This window comes from Scophthalmus maximus, chromosome 15 (genome assembly GCF_022379125.1).
Source record: "Scophthalmus maximus strain ysfricsl-2021 chromosome 15, ASM2237912v1, whole genome shotgun sequence".
Taxonomy (NCBI): Eukaryota; Metazoa; Chordata; class Actinopteri; order Pleuronectiformes; family Scophthalmidae; genus Scophthalmus; species Scophthalmus maximus.
In genome coordinates, this window is record NC_061529.1 from 1265001 (window position 1) to 1280816 (window position 15816).

General features: G+C 49.4%; 2 protein-coding genes across 9 annotated transcripts in view; one reads left to right on the top strand and one right to left on the bottom strand.

The window, feature by feature from the left end:
* The window catches only part of hectd1 (HECT domain containing 1), a 23687-nt gene extending 11098 nt beyond the window's left edge, over nt 1-12589 (top strand). Inside the window, exons 21-44 of one of the 2 annotated variants that reach the window (XM_047337706.1) lie at nt 209-348; nt 581-793; nt 981-1091; nt 1330-1496; nt 2325-2501; nt 3808-4770; nt 5230-5451; nt 5706-5839; nt 5959-6115; nt 6213-6283; nt 6565-6716; nt 6809-6863; nt 7103-7325; nt 7414-7496; nt 7576-7703; nt 7945-8146; nt 8901-9038; nt 9122-9585; nt 9980-10138; nt 10340-10418; nt 10846-10939; nt 11138-11288; nt 11382-11526; nt 11856-12589. In XM_047337706.1, coding sequence (XP_047193662.1) covers nt 209-348; nt 581-793; nt 981-1091; nt 1330-1496; nt 2325-2501; nt 3808-4770; nt 5230-5451; nt 5706-5839; nt 5959-6115; nt 6213-6283; nt 6565-6716; nt 6809-6863; nt 7103-7325; nt 7414-7496; nt 7576-7703; nt 7945-8146; nt 8901-9038; nt 9122-9585; nt 9980-10138; nt 10340-10418; nt 10846-10939; nt 11138-11288; nt 11382-11526; nt 11856-11993 — 4566 coding nt within the window. In that variant the 3' untranslated portion in view covers nt 11994-12589. The remainder of the gene's footprint in view (nt 1-208; nt 349-580; nt 794-980; nt 1092-1329; nt 1497-2324; nt 2502-3807; nt 4771-5229; nt 5452-5705; nt 5840-5958; nt 6116-6212; nt 6284-6564; nt 6717-6808; nt 6864-7102; nt 7326-7413; nt 7497-7575; nt 7704-7944; nt 8147-8900; nt 9039-9121; nt 9586-9979; nt 10139-10339; nt 10419-10845; nt 10940-11137; nt 11289-11381; nt 11527-11855) is intronic. The other variant, XM_047337707.1, reaches the window with a different exon arrangement.
* Nucleotides 12590-12605: 16 nt separating this feature from the next.
* ap4s1 (adaptor related protein complex 4 subunit sigma 1) lies at nt 12606-15681 on the bottom strand. Of its 7 annotated transcripts, none has more exons than XM_035610059.2 (7): nt 15549-15681; nt 14179-14304; nt 13870-14090; nt 13713-13799; nt 13215-13283; nt 13091-13102; nt 12606-12824 (listed from the first exon to the last, which is right to left on the bottom strand). In XM_035610059.2, exons 3-7 carry the CDS (start codon nt 14005-14007, stop codon nt 12702-12704), a joined length of 429 nt encoding a protein of 142 aa, XP_035465952.2. In that variant the 5' UTR covers nt 14008-14090; nt 14179-14304; nt 15549-15681; the 3' UTR covers nt 12606-12701. The 7 variants fall into 7 exon arrangements, with proteins under 7 accessions (XP_035465952.2, XP_035465950.2, XP_035465951.2 ...); XM_035610057.2 differs by having other exon boundaries at nt 13870-14058; nt 15549-15679; XM_035610058.2 differs by having other exon boundaries at nt 13870-14071; nt 15484-15673.
* Nucleotides 15682-15816: the final 135 nt, after the last annotated feature.

Sequence of the window (15816 nt, forward strand, 5' to 3'; positions counted from 1 at the left end):
ACTTAAAAAATCCGATGAATATTATTATTAATTTCAATATAAAAAATACAGAATGGGCGCAGAATAAGCCATTACTTAAATGATTTTGTAGAAAAGTGAACTCTGCCATCTGTTACACAATAAAACCCCAAGTCAGTGTATTTACTTTTAAATGTAACTGATACACAGACGACATCACTGAACAACTCCACTTGTTAATTTCCTCCAGGTGGCGAAGCAGTGGTACGACTTCGAGCGGTCGTCCTTCGTCTTCGTGCGGAAGCTGCGCGAAGGTCAGACTTTCACCTTCAGACACCAGCACGACTTCGACGAGAACGGCATCATCTACTGGGTCGGAACCAATGCCAAGTACGTTCAGGACAATTTAATACCATTTAAAGTCTAATATTCATCTGTGCAGATTTGATCATTTTAGTTCTTGTGTTTGCAGACAAGTAAAACCTGTTAAATGTCACATTTCCTCTTCTCATTTCTCAGTTCCTTTTTACTGTTATTGTAGGATGAAAGTTGATCCGCAGGTTTTAGACAAGACTTTAAAAGTTAGTTTTATGTAACTGAGCGTCATTTCGTTTACCCTCAGGACGGCGTACGAGTGGGTCAACCCTGCTGCCTATGGCCTGGTGGTGGTGACATCATCAGAGGGTCGTAACCTGCCTTACGGGCGGTTGGAGGATATCCTGAGTCGGGATAGCTCCGCCCTCAACTGCCACACCAATGATGACAAGAACGCCTGGTTCGCCGTCGACCTTGGCCTCTGGGTCATCCCCTCAGCGTACACCCTGAGACACGCCAGGTAAATAAACAATCGCACACCTTGAAACGCACCAGGTAATAAAACAAACGTACACCTTGAGACGCGGCAGGTAGAAAAACAAACGTACACCTTGAGACACTGCTCACACTGCGGTTAAACTAATCCAGGAAGTAGATGAGTGACTGCGCTCTCATCTGATTGGCTGCTCCTCTGGCTCCTCCCTCAGGGGTTACGGCCGCTCAGCACTGAGGAACTGGGTGTTCCAGGTGTCGAAGGACGGTCAGAACTGGACGACGCTCTACAGTCACGTGGACGACTGCAGTCTCAACGAGCCCGGGTACGACTCACGAGAGCTCATATTAACAGATGGCGAGCGGTGACTTGAAGGCGCCACACACACACACACACACACACACACACACACACACACACACACACACACACACACTGACACAAACACACACACACACACACACACACACACACACACACACACACACACACACACACACACACATATACATGTTGATTGGTGATGTGTTTGAGTGCAGCTGTGTGGTTGGTTTTTCTTGCAGGTCGACGGCCACGTGGCCTCTGGACCCGTCCAAGGAGGAGAAACAGGGCTGGAGACACATCCGCATCAAACAGATGGGGAAGAACGCCAGCGGTCAGACGCACTACCTGTCGCTGTCCGGACTCGAGCTCTACGGCACCGTCACCGCCGTCTGCGAGGACCAGCTCGGTAAGGACCGCCCCCCACTGCCATGGTCACTAACCCTTGAGCAGGACAAGAAACGAGTCTGCCATTTTGACGCAGACATACAATAACTGACCCAAAATCATTTTTAAAGTCCAGTCGTTCGGTCGACCAACTGTGTGACGTACGTCCAGACTGACCTTCGGGCGTAGCTGCTGAAACGGTCATCGTGGAAACACTGGTCAAGGTCACTGTCACCTCACATAACTGGAGAATTCACATGATGATGCTGACATCCACACCCCACTCTCTCTCTCTCTCTCTCTCTCTCTCTCTCTCTCTCTCTCTCTCTCTGGCTCTGTGTGTCTCTCTCTCTATGTCTCTGTGTCTCTCTGTCTCTGTCTCTCTCTCTCTGTCTCTCTCTCTCTGTCTCTGTCTCTCTCTGTCTCTCTCTCTCTGTCTCTCTCTCTGTCTCTGTCTCTCTCTGTCTCTGTCTCTCTCTCTCTCTCTCTCTCTCTCTGTCTCTCTCTCTGTCTCTGTCTCTCTCTGTCTCTGTCTCTCTCTGTCTCTCTCTCTCTCTCTGTCTCTCTCTGTCTCTGTCTCTCTCTCTCTGTCTCTCTCTGTCTCTCTCTCTGTCTCTGTCTCTCTCTGTCTCTCTCTCTGTCTCTGTCTCTGTCTCTCTCTCTCTGTCTCTCTCTGTCTCTTTCTCTGTCTCTCTTTCTCTCTCTCTCTCTCTGTCTCTCTCTCTGTCTCTCTTTCTCTCTCTCTCTCTCTGTCTCTCTCTCTGTCTCCTTCTGTCTCTCTTTCTGTCTCTCTCTCTGTCTCTCTGTCTTTCTCTCTCTCTCTCTCTCTTTCTCTGTCTCTGTGTGTCAGGTAAAGCCGTGAAGGAGGCGGAGGCGAACCTGCGTCGCCAGCGGCGGCTGTTCCGCTCGCAGGTGATGAAGTACATCGTTCCCGGGGCGCGGGTCGTCCGCGGCATCGACTGGAAGTGGCGAGACCAGGACGGGAACCCGTCCGGAGAGGGCACCATCACCGGGGAGGCTCACAACGGTGAGAGAGAGAGAGACGAGGAACGTGTCGGTTCATGTTTCAGCTCCAGATTCTCTTGTTTCTGTCTCGTCTGAAGGTTTCCTCTGTGCACAGGCAGATATTTGTTCCAGCAGGTTTGAATTTGTGTCGGCGTGAAAACCTCCTTCCTATTCCTCTTCCTCCTCCTCTTCATCCTCTTCCTCGTCTTCTTCCTCTTCCTCTTACTCTTCCTCTCAATGTTTCTGTTTGTATTCAGATCTGACGTCACCGTGCTGCTGTAGCTCCGCTGATGTGATCATTTATTTCTGAATTGTGATCCAGGACGATCTTTGGGTTTTGGTTTTTCTTTGCGTTGTGGCTTTTGATTGCGTTTTGTGTTTTCGCAGGAATATTTTCTACTTTTGTCATTTTTTCTGTGACTGTTGTTCATATTTTTCTCTCATCGCTCCACCTGGACCCTGACGTATCGGTCGTGACAGTCACAGTGACGCAACAAAATATAAATACACAGAAATCTGAACAGAGCAGTCATACAAGACTAACCCTAACCTCACTTGCGTTGGGAGCTGATGAATTATTATAATTACCTGATTACCTGCCACTGTCACTACGGTATCTACATGTGACTGTGATCGGCGGAAGGAAAAGTAGTTCCTATCAACCAGGAATTATTGAGTTGATCCTGGTGACAGTTAGTGACTTTGTGCTGTTGATGATAAAATACACATTTATCCCGAATTACTGAATATCAATATTTTAATCTGAGGATCAGTCCTGGAACAGGTGACATTTATCCCAAATTACTGAATATCAATATTTTAAACTGAAAATCGGTCCTGGAGCAGGTGACATTTCAATATGAATCTGCAAATTAAATACAATCACAATCAACCTTCTGGAGAAACTGTGGATCTCTGTCTGAAGTGGAACATAGTGGTTACACAGTCAGAATGTAAAATGTTAACAATGATTTATTTTCATGATAATATATATTTATATAATAATATTATACAAAATAAACGTAGAGATATTTGTACTCGGACTTCAACTGTGGTCTCAGAAATCTACCGAGAAGTTCTGGAAAAAGTGTTTGATCCTCTGAGTCTCCCAAAAACAAACATTTCAAACCTTTTCTGAAAGTCAACGTGTATTTTTCTGTGGTCCAGTGTGGAGCTTCTCTGACTGTAAGCTGCTTCTCTGCTCTCTCTCTCTCTCTCTCTCTCGCTCTCTTTCTCTCTGTCTCTCCCTCTCTCTCTCTCTCTTTCTCTCTCTGCCGGGTCTCTGACATCCATCCGTCCGTCTCCCTCCTATCTCTCTGTCCATCCAGGCTGGATTGATGTGACCTGGGACGCCGGCGGCTCTAACTCTTACCGTATGGGCGCTGAAGGGAAGTTTGACCTCAAGCTTGCTCCAGGGTACGACCCTGAGTCGGCTGCCTCAGCGCCGTCACCCAAACCTGTCTCATCCACTGTTTCAGGCCCCGCCTCCTCCACGGTGGGACCATCTGCGACGCCGGCTGCCAGCAGCACCACCACCTCCACGTCGTCGTCGCACCAACAGTTGTGGAGCAGCCTGGTGAAAAATAACTGTCCCGACAAGGGCGGGGCCACGTCGCTGGGCGGGGCCAGCTCCTCCAGCAGGAAGGGCAGCAGCAGCTCCGTCTGCAGCGTCGCCTCCTCCTCCGACGTCAGCCTGAGCTCCTCCGCTGGGCTGCCAGGCTTGGGGGGCCTGCGGCTGGAGAGGAGGGCCGAGGGGCTGCTGCTCGACCAGGGCTCCGGGCCAGGAGGATTAACCGGAGGCGGGGTCGGCATTGACGGACTGCATCACGAGCCCATCGTCGTGCTGTCGTCTGCGGTGGAGGGCGGGTCCGGGTCGGCGTCCAGCTCTGGCACGCTCACAGCCGATGTGCCCGCCCCTGGAGACGAAGCCAGAAATAAAGACTTGGTCACCGACGCGGCGGCAGCCATCTCCATGGGGCTGGTGAGCGTCAGCTCTCCCGACGTCAGCTCTGTGTCGGAGTCTTCCAGCAAGGACACGCCGTCCCAGAGGCCTCTGTGCTCCGCGGCTAATGCCCGGCTGTCCGTCAGCTCGCTGCTGGCCGCCGGCGCCCCCATGAGCTCCAGCGCCAGCGTTCCCAACCTGTCTTCCCGGGAGGCGAGTCTGATGGAGTCCTTTGTCCGCCGCGCGCCCAACATGTCGCGCACCAACGCCACCAACAACATGAACCTGAGCCGCAGCAGCAGCGACAACAACACCAACACGCTGGGGAGGAACGTCATGAGCACGGCCAGTGAGTACACCTCGCTACTACACTACTACTACTGTTGTAATACTACACCACTACTGTGGTATTACTACACTAATACTGTGGTAATACTACACTAAAACTGTAGTAATACTACTGCAGTACTACTGTGGTGTAAATGAGCGGTAGGCTGCCTCCTGTCCAGAATCTGCCCGGCGACAGTCAGGTTTGATGAAGAGCGCACACATCCTGGTCTCTATCCTGCAGCCAATCAGCAGCTGTTTCCTGTCAGCTGACTGGTGTCTGACCCACTAACCGCCGTGTGTGTGTGTGTGTGTGTGTGTGTGTGTGTGTGTGTGTGTGTGTGTGTGTGTGTGTGTGTGTGTGTGTGTGTGTGTGTGTGTGTGTGTGTGTGTGTGTGTGTGTGTGTGTGTGTGTGTGTGTGTGTGTGTGTGTGTGTGTGTGTGTGTGTGTGTGTGTGTTCTCTCGTTCGTTCGTTCATAGCTTCTCCTCTCATGGGCGCTCAGAGCTTTCCTAACCTCACCACCACTGGTACCACCTCCACCGTTACCATGTCAACCTCCATAGTAACCAGCAGCAATAACGTCGCCACGGCCACCACGGGTTTGTCGGTGGGCCAGTTGCTAAGCAACACCCTGACGACCAGCCTGACTTCCACATCGAGCGAAAGTGACACAGGCCAGGAGGCCGAGTTCTCTCTCTACGGTTGGTCATTACACACACACACTCACTCACTCACTCACTCACTCACTCTCTCACACACACACACACACACACACATTGTCTGCTTCAGCTGACCTTGTACCTGACTAACAAATATCACATTTCATAACTAATTTTATGTAATCAGCAAACACTCATTTGATTTCATAATTTTTTTTTGCTGTTAAATAAGTCATTTCCTGTTTTACTTTCACCATTTTGTACGGTCCGATCCATGTGACTGTTCCCTCCCGCAGATTTCCTGGACAGTTGTCGTGCCAACACCTTATTGGCTGAGCTGGACGACGAGGAGGACCTGCCCGAGCCCGACGACGACGACGATGAGAATGAAGACGACAACCAGGATGACCAGGAGTACGAGGAAGTCCTGGTACAGAAACACACATCTTTTTATTTCATTGTAGTTGATTGATGGGTTTTTACAAGTAACAGAAACAGGAAGTGAGGACAAAATGGATGAGTGATGAGTGTGTCTCTGTTGTCCTATAGGAGGAGGAGGAGTACGAGACCAAAGGAGGTCGCAGGAGGACGTGGGACGACGACTTCGTCCTCAAGAGACAGTTCTCCGCTCTGGTTCCCGCCTTCGACCCCCGACCGGGAAGAACAAACGTACAGCAGACCACCGACCTGGAGATCCCCCCGCCAGGTGACACACACACACACACACACACACACACACACACACACACACACACACACACTTTTCTAACTAACGTGAACTAACCTCTGACCTCTGGGTTCAGGAACTCCTCGGTCGGAGGTGCAGGAGGAGGTTGAGTGCGCCCCGTCTCCTCACCTCGCCCTCACCCTCAAGGTAAGAGAGAGACACACACACACACACACACACACACACACACACACACACACACACACACACACACACACACACACACACACAGTTCAGACATACTGTCAACCTGTGTCTGACCCTTTCTTATGACATCACATTTTCTGACTAGTCGCACTAATATGACACGCTGGCGCTCTCGGGATGTGTGTTGATGGTGTGTGCGTGTGTGTGCGTGTGTGTGTGTGCGTGTGTGTGTGTGTGTGTGTGTTCGTGTGTTCGTGTGTTCGTGTGTGTGTGGGGTTCAGGTGGCGGGCCTGGGTACGACCCGTGAGGTGGAGCTTCCTCTGTCCAACTACAAGTCGACCATCTTCTTCTACGTCCAGCGGCTGCTGCAGTTCTCCTGCAACGGAGCCGTGAAGACGGACAAACTGCGACGCATCTGGGAGCCGACATACACGTGAGAGACGCACATCTGACCACGACATGACCTTTCACCTTCCTCACATGTTCTCATCAGGTTTTTCACTGAGGCTGTTTTTTGTCATACAGGATAATGTACAGAGAACTGAAGGACTCTGACAAAGAGAAGGAGAGCGGGAAGATGGTGAGTCTCTCTCTCACACACTCACTCACTCACTCACTCACTCACTCACTCACTCACTCACTCACTCACTGCTATCCGTGCCCCCTGGATGGACAAGAGCCAAAGACACAGCTGACCTCTGACCCCTGTCAAACATCGTGGCCCCTTTTCACTCATTAACTAATTTTACCGACATACGACAACGTAAATGAGTGTTTACTCACCATCAGTCTGACCTCTGAACCCTGTCCCTCCTCCAGGACTTCTGTGAGCATGGCATTGGTGGTCGCTCTGGCGGTTTGAGCCCGAGTTTGGTTTCAGCCAATCAGAGCAGTGAGATCCTGGGTGTGGCCCGGGAGGCGGCGCAGGCGAAGGCGGGCTGCAGCCAGAACGCCTGCGGGGTGGAGGACGTCCTGCAGCTGCTGCGGATCCTCTACATCATCGGGGGAGACTCCTCCTCCAACGCACGCACGCTTCAGGAGGGTACGAAAACACACATACGTGTTCAAACACATGTACACACACCATGACAGTGAAAACACTTTTTGATTCTTTTGAACTGTTTGTTCAGACGTGGACGAGCTGCAGTTTAACGCGTCTCCGGAGGAATTCACCAGCAAGAAGATCACCACCAAGATCCTACAGCAGATTGAGGTCAGTGCGTTTCCCATGATGCTCGGCGAGGTCGGAGGTCAGAGCGGCGAGCTGATATTTGATCTGATCTGTTTCCTAGGAGCCTCTGGCTCTGGCCAGCGGAGCGCTGCCCGACTGGTGTGAACAACTCACCTCCAAGTGTCCTTTCCTCATCCCCTTCGAGACCCGACAGCTCTACTTCACCTGCACTGCCTTCGGAGCGTCCAGGTGAGTCTGAATCCGCCCACAATGAGCCCACGTCCGTTTGGAATAAACCAGGAAAAAAACTAAAATGGTTCAGGAATAAAGTTCCTGAGGAAAAACCTTGAAAACATCCTGGAACCCGCTCACGTTCAGCCTCTTCTAATTCTTGTTGTTCATATTTGTTCATATTTCTTTCTCTTATGTTATATATTTCTTATCCCCCGCCGACCTCTGACCCCGTGTTTGTGTGTGTGTGTGTCGGTAGGGCTATCGTGTGGCTGCAGAACCGTCGGGAGGCAACCATGGAGCGCTCCCGGCCGTCCACGACGACGCGGCGCGACGATCCCGGAGAGTTCCGGGTGGGTCGCCTCAAACACGAGCGGGTCAAGGTGCCTCGCAGGGAAGCCATGATGGAGTGGGCGGAGTCAGTCATGCAGATCCACGCCGACAGGAAGTCCGTGCTGGAGGTGAGAGACGGGAAACGGTTTGAAAACACCAAATGTTTTTTAGTCTGAAAACTCCGGGTCGTGTTTTAGTTTGTAAGCGACGACGCAGGTGACGCCAACGTTCTCTTCTCTGATTGGTTCTCTTCAGTCACGACTCTACGTCACTAACACTTCCTCGTCAGTGACAGTTCCACCTCGTCGTCGCTGCTCTTGACTTCTCACCATTGCTGTTCCTCGTGACTAAGCAACCAGCTGCGGAGGAGACCAATCTTACTTCCTGTTTACACCTGAGTGGTCATGTGGCACGTGTGTCTGTGTGGGGGAGATGTTTTTTACACAGAGCGTCTGAATGGAGATGGTTAAGAATTGGATGATGTGTCGTTTGTGGGCGGAGCCTCGGCTCAATGTTGACAAACTCCACATGGTTTATGAAAAACATTTATGTGAAGTCAAAGATGCAACCGAGCTCAGCTGAATAATTTTTAGCGAACAATGTTTTTAAAGACGCAATGAAAAAGTTGCAATCTTCAGTGTCATATAAATATTATAAATTGTAACTATTGTAATTGTTTTGTTTTTTTCCAATTAAAAAGCACATTGAGGCTGTTTGATTTATGCAATGGTGAAAAAAAGTATACTTTTTTTTTTTAATTTTTTTTTTTTTAAGTTCGATTTTTGGCCGTCGTCGTCATGACACAACTCCAATACTTGAACTTTGACATTTGTCTCCATGACTTTCAAACAGAACTCAATAATAAGTACACTCTCTCTCCAGGTGGAGTTCCAGGGCGAGGAGGGAACGGGCCTCGGCCCGACTCTGGAGTTCTACGCTCTGGTGGCGGCGGAGTTCCAGAGAACGTCTCTGGGGATCTGGCTGTGTGACGACGACTTCCCCGACGACGAGTCTCGACAGGTCAGAATCTGAAAAAACTCTGGTTCCTCCGTTTTCCTCAGCCACAGTGAACTGAACCTGCTCCGCGGTTATTGTGTTTCCAGGTGGACCTGGGCGGCGGCCTTAAGCCCCCCGGGTTCTACGTGCAGCGCTCCTGCGGGCTGTTCGCAGCGCCGTTCCCTCAGGACAGCGAGGAGCTGGAGCGTATCACCAAGCTCTTCCACTTCCTGGGTGTCTTCCTGGCCAAGTGTATCCAGGACAACCGGCTGGTGGACCTGCCCGTGTCGCAGCCCTTCTTCAAGCTGCTCTGCATGGGCGACATCAAGTCCAACATGAGCAAGCTGCTGTACCCGTCCCGTGGCTCGCCGCCGCACCCGCACTCCTGCCTGTTGCTGTCGGAGCTGCAGTCGGAGGCGTCGACCGAGGAGGGTCAGGAGACATATTCTGTGGGAAGCTTCGACGAGGACTCTAAGTCCGAGTTCATCATGGACCCGCCCAAACCCAAACCTCCAGCCTGGTACCACGGCATCCTGACCTGGGACGACTTCCAGCTGGTCAACCCGCACAGGTCCGTTAGCACTATCACTTCTTTGTCTTCTCCTCCTCCTTCTTCTTCTCCTTTTTCCTCTCTGTCTTTGCCCTCTCCTTCTCCTTCTCTTCTTCTCCTCCTCCTTCTTCTTTGTCCTTTCTTTCTTCTTCTTCTCCTCCTCCTCCTCCTCTTTCTTCTCCTCCTTTCCTTCTCCTCTTTCTTCTCCTCTTTCCTCTCCTTCGTCTTCGTCTCCTTTTTCTTCGACGTCTTCTCCTCATCTTCTTCTACTCACCCTCTTCCTCATGGACATATGTTTACAAAGTATGTAGTTTTGTAAAAGCCAAACGTTGACGGTAGGAAATTAAGAGGATGAGGAAACAGTTGCTGGTAATTGAGTTTCCTCGTGGACGTGAGCGTTTGTTTGTGTCTGCAGGGCGAGTTTCCTGAAGGAGGTCAAGGAGCTGGTGGTGAAGAGGAGGCAGATTCTCACCAGTAAGATTCTGTCTGAGGACGAGAAGAACACAAGGCTGCAGGACCTGATGCTGAGGAACCCACTGGGCTCCGGACCCCCCCTGAGCATCGAGGACCTGGGGTATGACACACACCTGGGGCTGCTGGTCTCCATGGTAACGCCAGCCTCCAGCAGGTCATAGTGACGTCTTTTAAAATATAAAATATGACTCTGCAGTCATGGTGACTTTAAGGGCCGGACAAACGTCGAGATAAACCAGTGATGCTCTTCTGACGTCAGGAATTGATGTCACAGTAACGGAACCTTTCTCTCCCTCCACAGGTTGAACTTCCAGTTCTGTCCGTCCTCCAGGGTTCACGGCTTCTCTGCGGTGGATCTGAAACCCAACGCCGATGACGAGGTAACAACTCGTCTGATGCCGTCAGGAGGGGGAGGCAGTGGTCATGTGACTGTTCTGAGGGTTGTGTGTGTGTGTGTGTGTGTGTGTGTGTGTGTGTGTGTGTGTGTGTGTGTGTGTGTGTGTGTGTGTGTGTGTGTGTGTGTGTGTGTGTGTGTGTGTGTGTGTGTGTGTGTGTGTGTGTGTGTGTGTGTGTGTGTGTGTGTGTGTGTGTGTGTGTGTGTGTGTGTGTGTGTGTGTGTGTGTGTGTGTGCGCGCGCGCGCGCGCGATTTCTTTATCTGATTAGGACGTTCATCTAGTAAAGTAGGATTTATGGGATGCTGGTCTCTCTCCTCTGCACACGCTGCACACCAGGATCACCGTTAAAACAGAAAGCATATCTCTGTAGCGCTGCGTAATATCACAGACGTGTTGTATTTTGTGACACAGATGGTTACCATGGAGAACGCAGAGGAGTACGTGGAGCTTATGTTTGACTTCTGTATGCACACCGGCATCCAGAAACAGATGGAGGCCTTCAGAGGTAACACACACACATCACATGACATCACTTCCTGATGATGACATCATCAGTAAAGCAGAGGCTTCTAATAGAATCATCAGTGTCTGGATGAAAATGTAAAAATGAAGTTTGTTTTAATCATTGGAAATTTTTCTTAAAAACAAACTCTCCTCTCTTGTCTCTTCTCTCTCCTGTCTCCTCGTCTCCTCTCCTCGTCAGAGGGTTTTAACCGAGTCTTTCCGATGGAAAAGTTGAGCTCCTTCAGTCATAAAGAAGTCCAGATGATCCTCTGTGGCAACCAATCACCTTCCTGGACCGCTGATGACATCATCAACTACACTGAACCAAAGCTGGGCTACACCAGAGACAGGTACGTACGTACACACACACACACACACACACACACACCTCACTCTGAGATTAGACTAATGACTCCTCCCCCTCTCTAACCCCTCCCCCTCAGTCCGGGCTTCCTGCGTTTCGTCAGAGTTCTCTGTGGAATGTCGTCGGACGAGAGGAAAGCGTTCCTGCAGTTCACCACTGGTTGCTCCACGCTGCCCCCCGGTGGCCTCGCCAACCTGCACCCGCGCCTCACCATCGTCAGGAAGGTAACTGGCTTCTGATTGGTCCTCACTACCGTCGACATTGTAAATGAAACACGAGACAAACGTACATGACGTCACACACTTGTTTGTGTCACGTGACTGTTTCTGTCCAATCACGACGGAGCGACGTCACTCGCAGTAAATGATGAATCGGCTCATGATGGTAAAATAAAACGTGAACCAAACGGTGGATTGAGAGAATCGCCTGGTCACCTGACACACACAAAAAAACACGCACACACAAATACACCTGACAGTCGTCGTCAAAGTAACTGACTCTTCTCTTCCTGGTAGTGATGATGATGTTGTCCCCTCCTCCTCCTCTTCCTCAGGTGGACGCCACGGACTCCAGTTACCCGTCGGTCAACACGTGTGTTCACTACTTGAAGCTTCCTGAATATTCCTCGGAGGACATAATGAGGGAGCGTCTGTTGGCCGCCACCATGGAGAAAGGCTTCCACCTAAACTGACCGCCGCCCTGAGCACGCCTCTCTGTCGCTGCCCACTGCGTGATTGACAGATCAGTCGGCCGATCGGAGCCGAGCGAACCGACCGCTGGAGGAGGAGACCCGACGCATCCTTAACACCTCCTTCCCTCCTTCACTTGTCTCCTCTCTCCTTCATCTTCATCAGCAGCAGCATCATCATCCTCACGCACCTGAGCTGCTGCTTTCTGTTGCTGCTGTGTGTGACCTTCCTCCTCGTTTGACTCGTAGCTTGTTTTTGGCTCCTCCTCCTTCAAACAATCAGCTCCTCCTCTTTTTATTTTTGTTTTATTGCTTTGTTTCCGTGTGTGTGTGCAACAGATTCCGGGTCGTTTCTGGCCGGCTGTAGGGGTCAAAGGTCAGAGGTCATTAGGTGTTTTCTTTGCTGATGAAGCTGTAGAGACAGAAACACTGGAGGAGGAAGAGGAGGAGGCGTGTCCGCTCTGCTCTCCCTTTGTATTTTCTTTGTATATTATAAACATTTATTTAACTCAAGTTGCAGTTTGAGGTAAACAGATATTTTCAAATGTGTAATGCTCCAAAAAAAAAAAATCATTAAAATGTTTGCAAAGTATGAAGAACAGATGAGTCAAGTGGTTTGTTCAGGAAATGATTTTTAACCTTTTCACACAAACAATCAAATGGTTTTCATTCAGAGAGAAGCTTCGCAGGTTCGATCGGGTGGCTCAGCCGTCATGCCATCTTGTCGAGGGCGGTGAGGGGCGCCAGCACTCTGCTCCGGTTGGTCTCCACCACGTGTCCGTTCTGGATCATCTCGTCCAGGATCACGTGGACTCGGTCCAGGTTGAACATGATCTGGTGACGAGGCTGAGTCAAGGAAACATTGACGTCTGATCTGATCATTTGTTAATCAATCTGTAATTCACTGATCAATACGTGTCTTTATAAATTATTTAGTTTCAGTTCTTTTAAATTGTCTTATTAAGTCACATTGAAGTTTTTTCAAATTATTTTCTGTCTTCTGTGGATTTTTATTTTCTCCAAGTCGACGTTTGACACCGAGACGTTCACTGACGTCACGTAGCATCGAGTTCTGATCTGTGACTCCAGTTCAAGGATACGTCCAGTTCACTCTGCGGAGAAACGCACACACACAGTGTGTTGAGTCATTTGTTACACACACATGCTGTGACGTGTGTGCGCGTCTTCATAAACACGACGTGGTTACGGTTTCTTCGAACTTACCACTCGACTGAAGTATTTATCCAGAACCTCCACGAAGTTGTGGACGAGCTCGTAGACGGACAGTTCGTTCTGCGGGAGACGAACAGACGAACGTCTCACTTCACTCGTTTGTTCATATTGATTCATTTATCATCTGATAAGACATTCTGACAGTTTATTGACCAATCAATCAACTGATCAATATTCATCAGTCGGCCAATAAGACTCTCACAACTAAAATCTTCATTTGATAAAATAAACCATTAGAAAATATTTGTTTATATTTATTACTTTCTTAATTCTGGTTAGTGTGTTTTCTTTTTATTCATATTTTAGTATAATGTTTATAATCAACTGTTAAATATCAAACCTCAATCATCATAAAAATCGACGATAGAAAAATGTTTATAATTTATAATCGGTCGGCCTCTAGACGCACATTAACAGATATCAATCGTTTTAATATTTCCTGTCTGCGATATGAACCGTCAGAAGCTCGATCGAGTGAGTCGGACTCACCTCCGCGTCCGAGACACCGACCACGATGTAGAGAGCCGCGTACTGACGGTAGACCAGTCGGAAGTCTTTATACTCAACAAACGAACACTGAGGAGGACAGAGAGAACAGCTGAGGGGTCAGGGGTCACATCCTCAACACCGTGTGTACTTCAGGTACCTGCTCTTTCTTGCGGCTCAGGCAGCAGCGGACCACGTCGGCCTCCAGCGCCGCGCGCCTGCTCAGCTCCACGGGCTGGTAGTACCGGGACAGTCGGGTCTGACCCTGCCGGTTCACCATCAGCACGAACTTTATCATCCTGTCGGACGGTGATGGTGATGATGATGATGATGATGATGATGATGCCGCCTTCAGGTACCGGCTGCAGAGATGGAACAGCACTTCACATCAATTAACTCGTAAACGGGTGAAACGTTTGAGGAAAGTCTGTTCAACTGTGACGTGCGTAGGTTGTTGACGTCCACTCACCGGCCGCTCGTCTCTGACTGACGGCTACATGAGAACCGTGAGTCGGGCTGGAAACCTCCGCGGCCTCACGGCGGTTCTCGGTCCGAATGAATCCGATATAATCCGACTTGATCCGGTCGATGACGACTCCCAACCCGGAAATGAAATCGGAGTCAAATTAAGGTAAAAAAAACACGAGACTGGACGTTTCCGGTTTCAATGCTAACAAGCTAACAGAGGCTGTTAGCATTTTCAACGCATGCTCAGTTACTGCTCTGCCACTGAGGCGTTTACTGACACCATAACAAAAAGTACATGTGAGTTGAGGGGGGCGGGGTTTTGTCTTCCTCTGTCAGTGACGTGTTCAGTGACGTCAGAGACTATGAAGAAGAAACACAAGACCATAAATGAATGAAAAGTCAAATCAAAGAAATAAAAATCCACCATAAGGACAATAAAATAAATCATATCATGTATAACACATTGTGCAATTATACTTTTTATTGTCAAATATATTTTTTAAATTCAATTTTAATAAAATATGACTAAAACAGAAGGATTACACACTGAACCATCCAGTGTACAGACGGTTTTATAACATTTAGATCATAATGTATGTTGAGAGAGATCAATTCATTCATTTGATAATCGATCAATCATTATCAAATGATCTTTTTTTACTTGAAGTATCATGGGATTTGTTATTATGCTATTTGTTATAATAATAGAAATAAAATAACAAAACCAACAATTTGTTTGATCTTTTTTTTATGTGAAGCACCATGGGATTTGTTATAATGCTTTTTGTTATGATAATAAAAATAAAATAACAAAACCAAAAATTTGTTTTTAGTACTTATGTAATTCATTATTATTAGTTACAGTTTGTATGTGTCCTTGTTTATATGTCTGTATATTGTTGTTGACATCACAGTGTGTAAAGTTCACTGGAGTAAAAAAAATATATAATAATACAAATTCTTTGTGCGGAATCAGAATCAGGAGTTAAGATTTCCCACGGTTTTCCCCATACAGTGAACGTCACGTAATGTCCGTGGATGACAGGGAAAATCAGGATGAAGTCTCCCGTCATGCATTGCGACAGAGAGAGAGAGAGAGAGAGAGAGAGAGAGAGAGAGAGAGAGAGAGAGAGAGAGAGAGAGAGAGAGAGAGAGAGAGAGAGAGAGAGAGAGAGAGAGAGAGAGAGAGAGGGAGGGAGACAGAGAGAGAGAGAGAGGGAGACAGAGAGAGAGAGAGAGGGAGAGAGAGAGAGAGCGAGAGCGAAAGGGGGGGGGGGAGTAATGGCGGCCAGTTAGACGTACACACCGACACCTCGTCCGCACTCAGCCGCTCTCACCGCAGCCCTCCGGTGCTCATCCAGCCTCACTCACCGCGGCGGAGCCTGCGCCACAGACACGGAGCGGGGCCACGGGTTACAGGTGTCCGGGAACCCGTCAGAGGAGCGCGGCGGCCCGGGACTTTCCTTCGACTTCTCTGAAGAAAAAGAAAAAGGAAAGAGAGAGAGGGGGGGGGGGGGGGGGGGGGCGAGAGAGAGAGGGCGAGGGGGAGAGAGAGAGAGAGAGAGAGAGAGAGAGAGGGGGGGGGGGGGGAGAGGGAGCGAGAGAGGGGGGGAGAGAGACAGAGAGAGGGGAGGGGGGG

What these genes read in the sequence shown, in the direction of transcription:
- ap4s1 (XM_035610059.2), bottom strand. Translation starts at nt 14,007, where the DNA reads ATGATAAAGTTCGTGCTGATGGTGAACCGGCAGGGTCAGACCCGACTG. An exon ending in TGAGCCGCAAGAAAGAGCAG is followed by an intron (nt 13,800 to 13,869) that starts GTACCTGAAGTA and finishes TGTCCTCCTCAG; the next exon opens with TGTTCGTTTGTTGAGTATAA. An exon ending in TCGGTGTCTCGGACGCGGAG is followed by an intron (nt 13,284 to 13,712) that starts GTGAGTCCGACT and finishes CGTCTCCCGCAG; the next exon opens with AACGAACTGTCCGTCTACGA.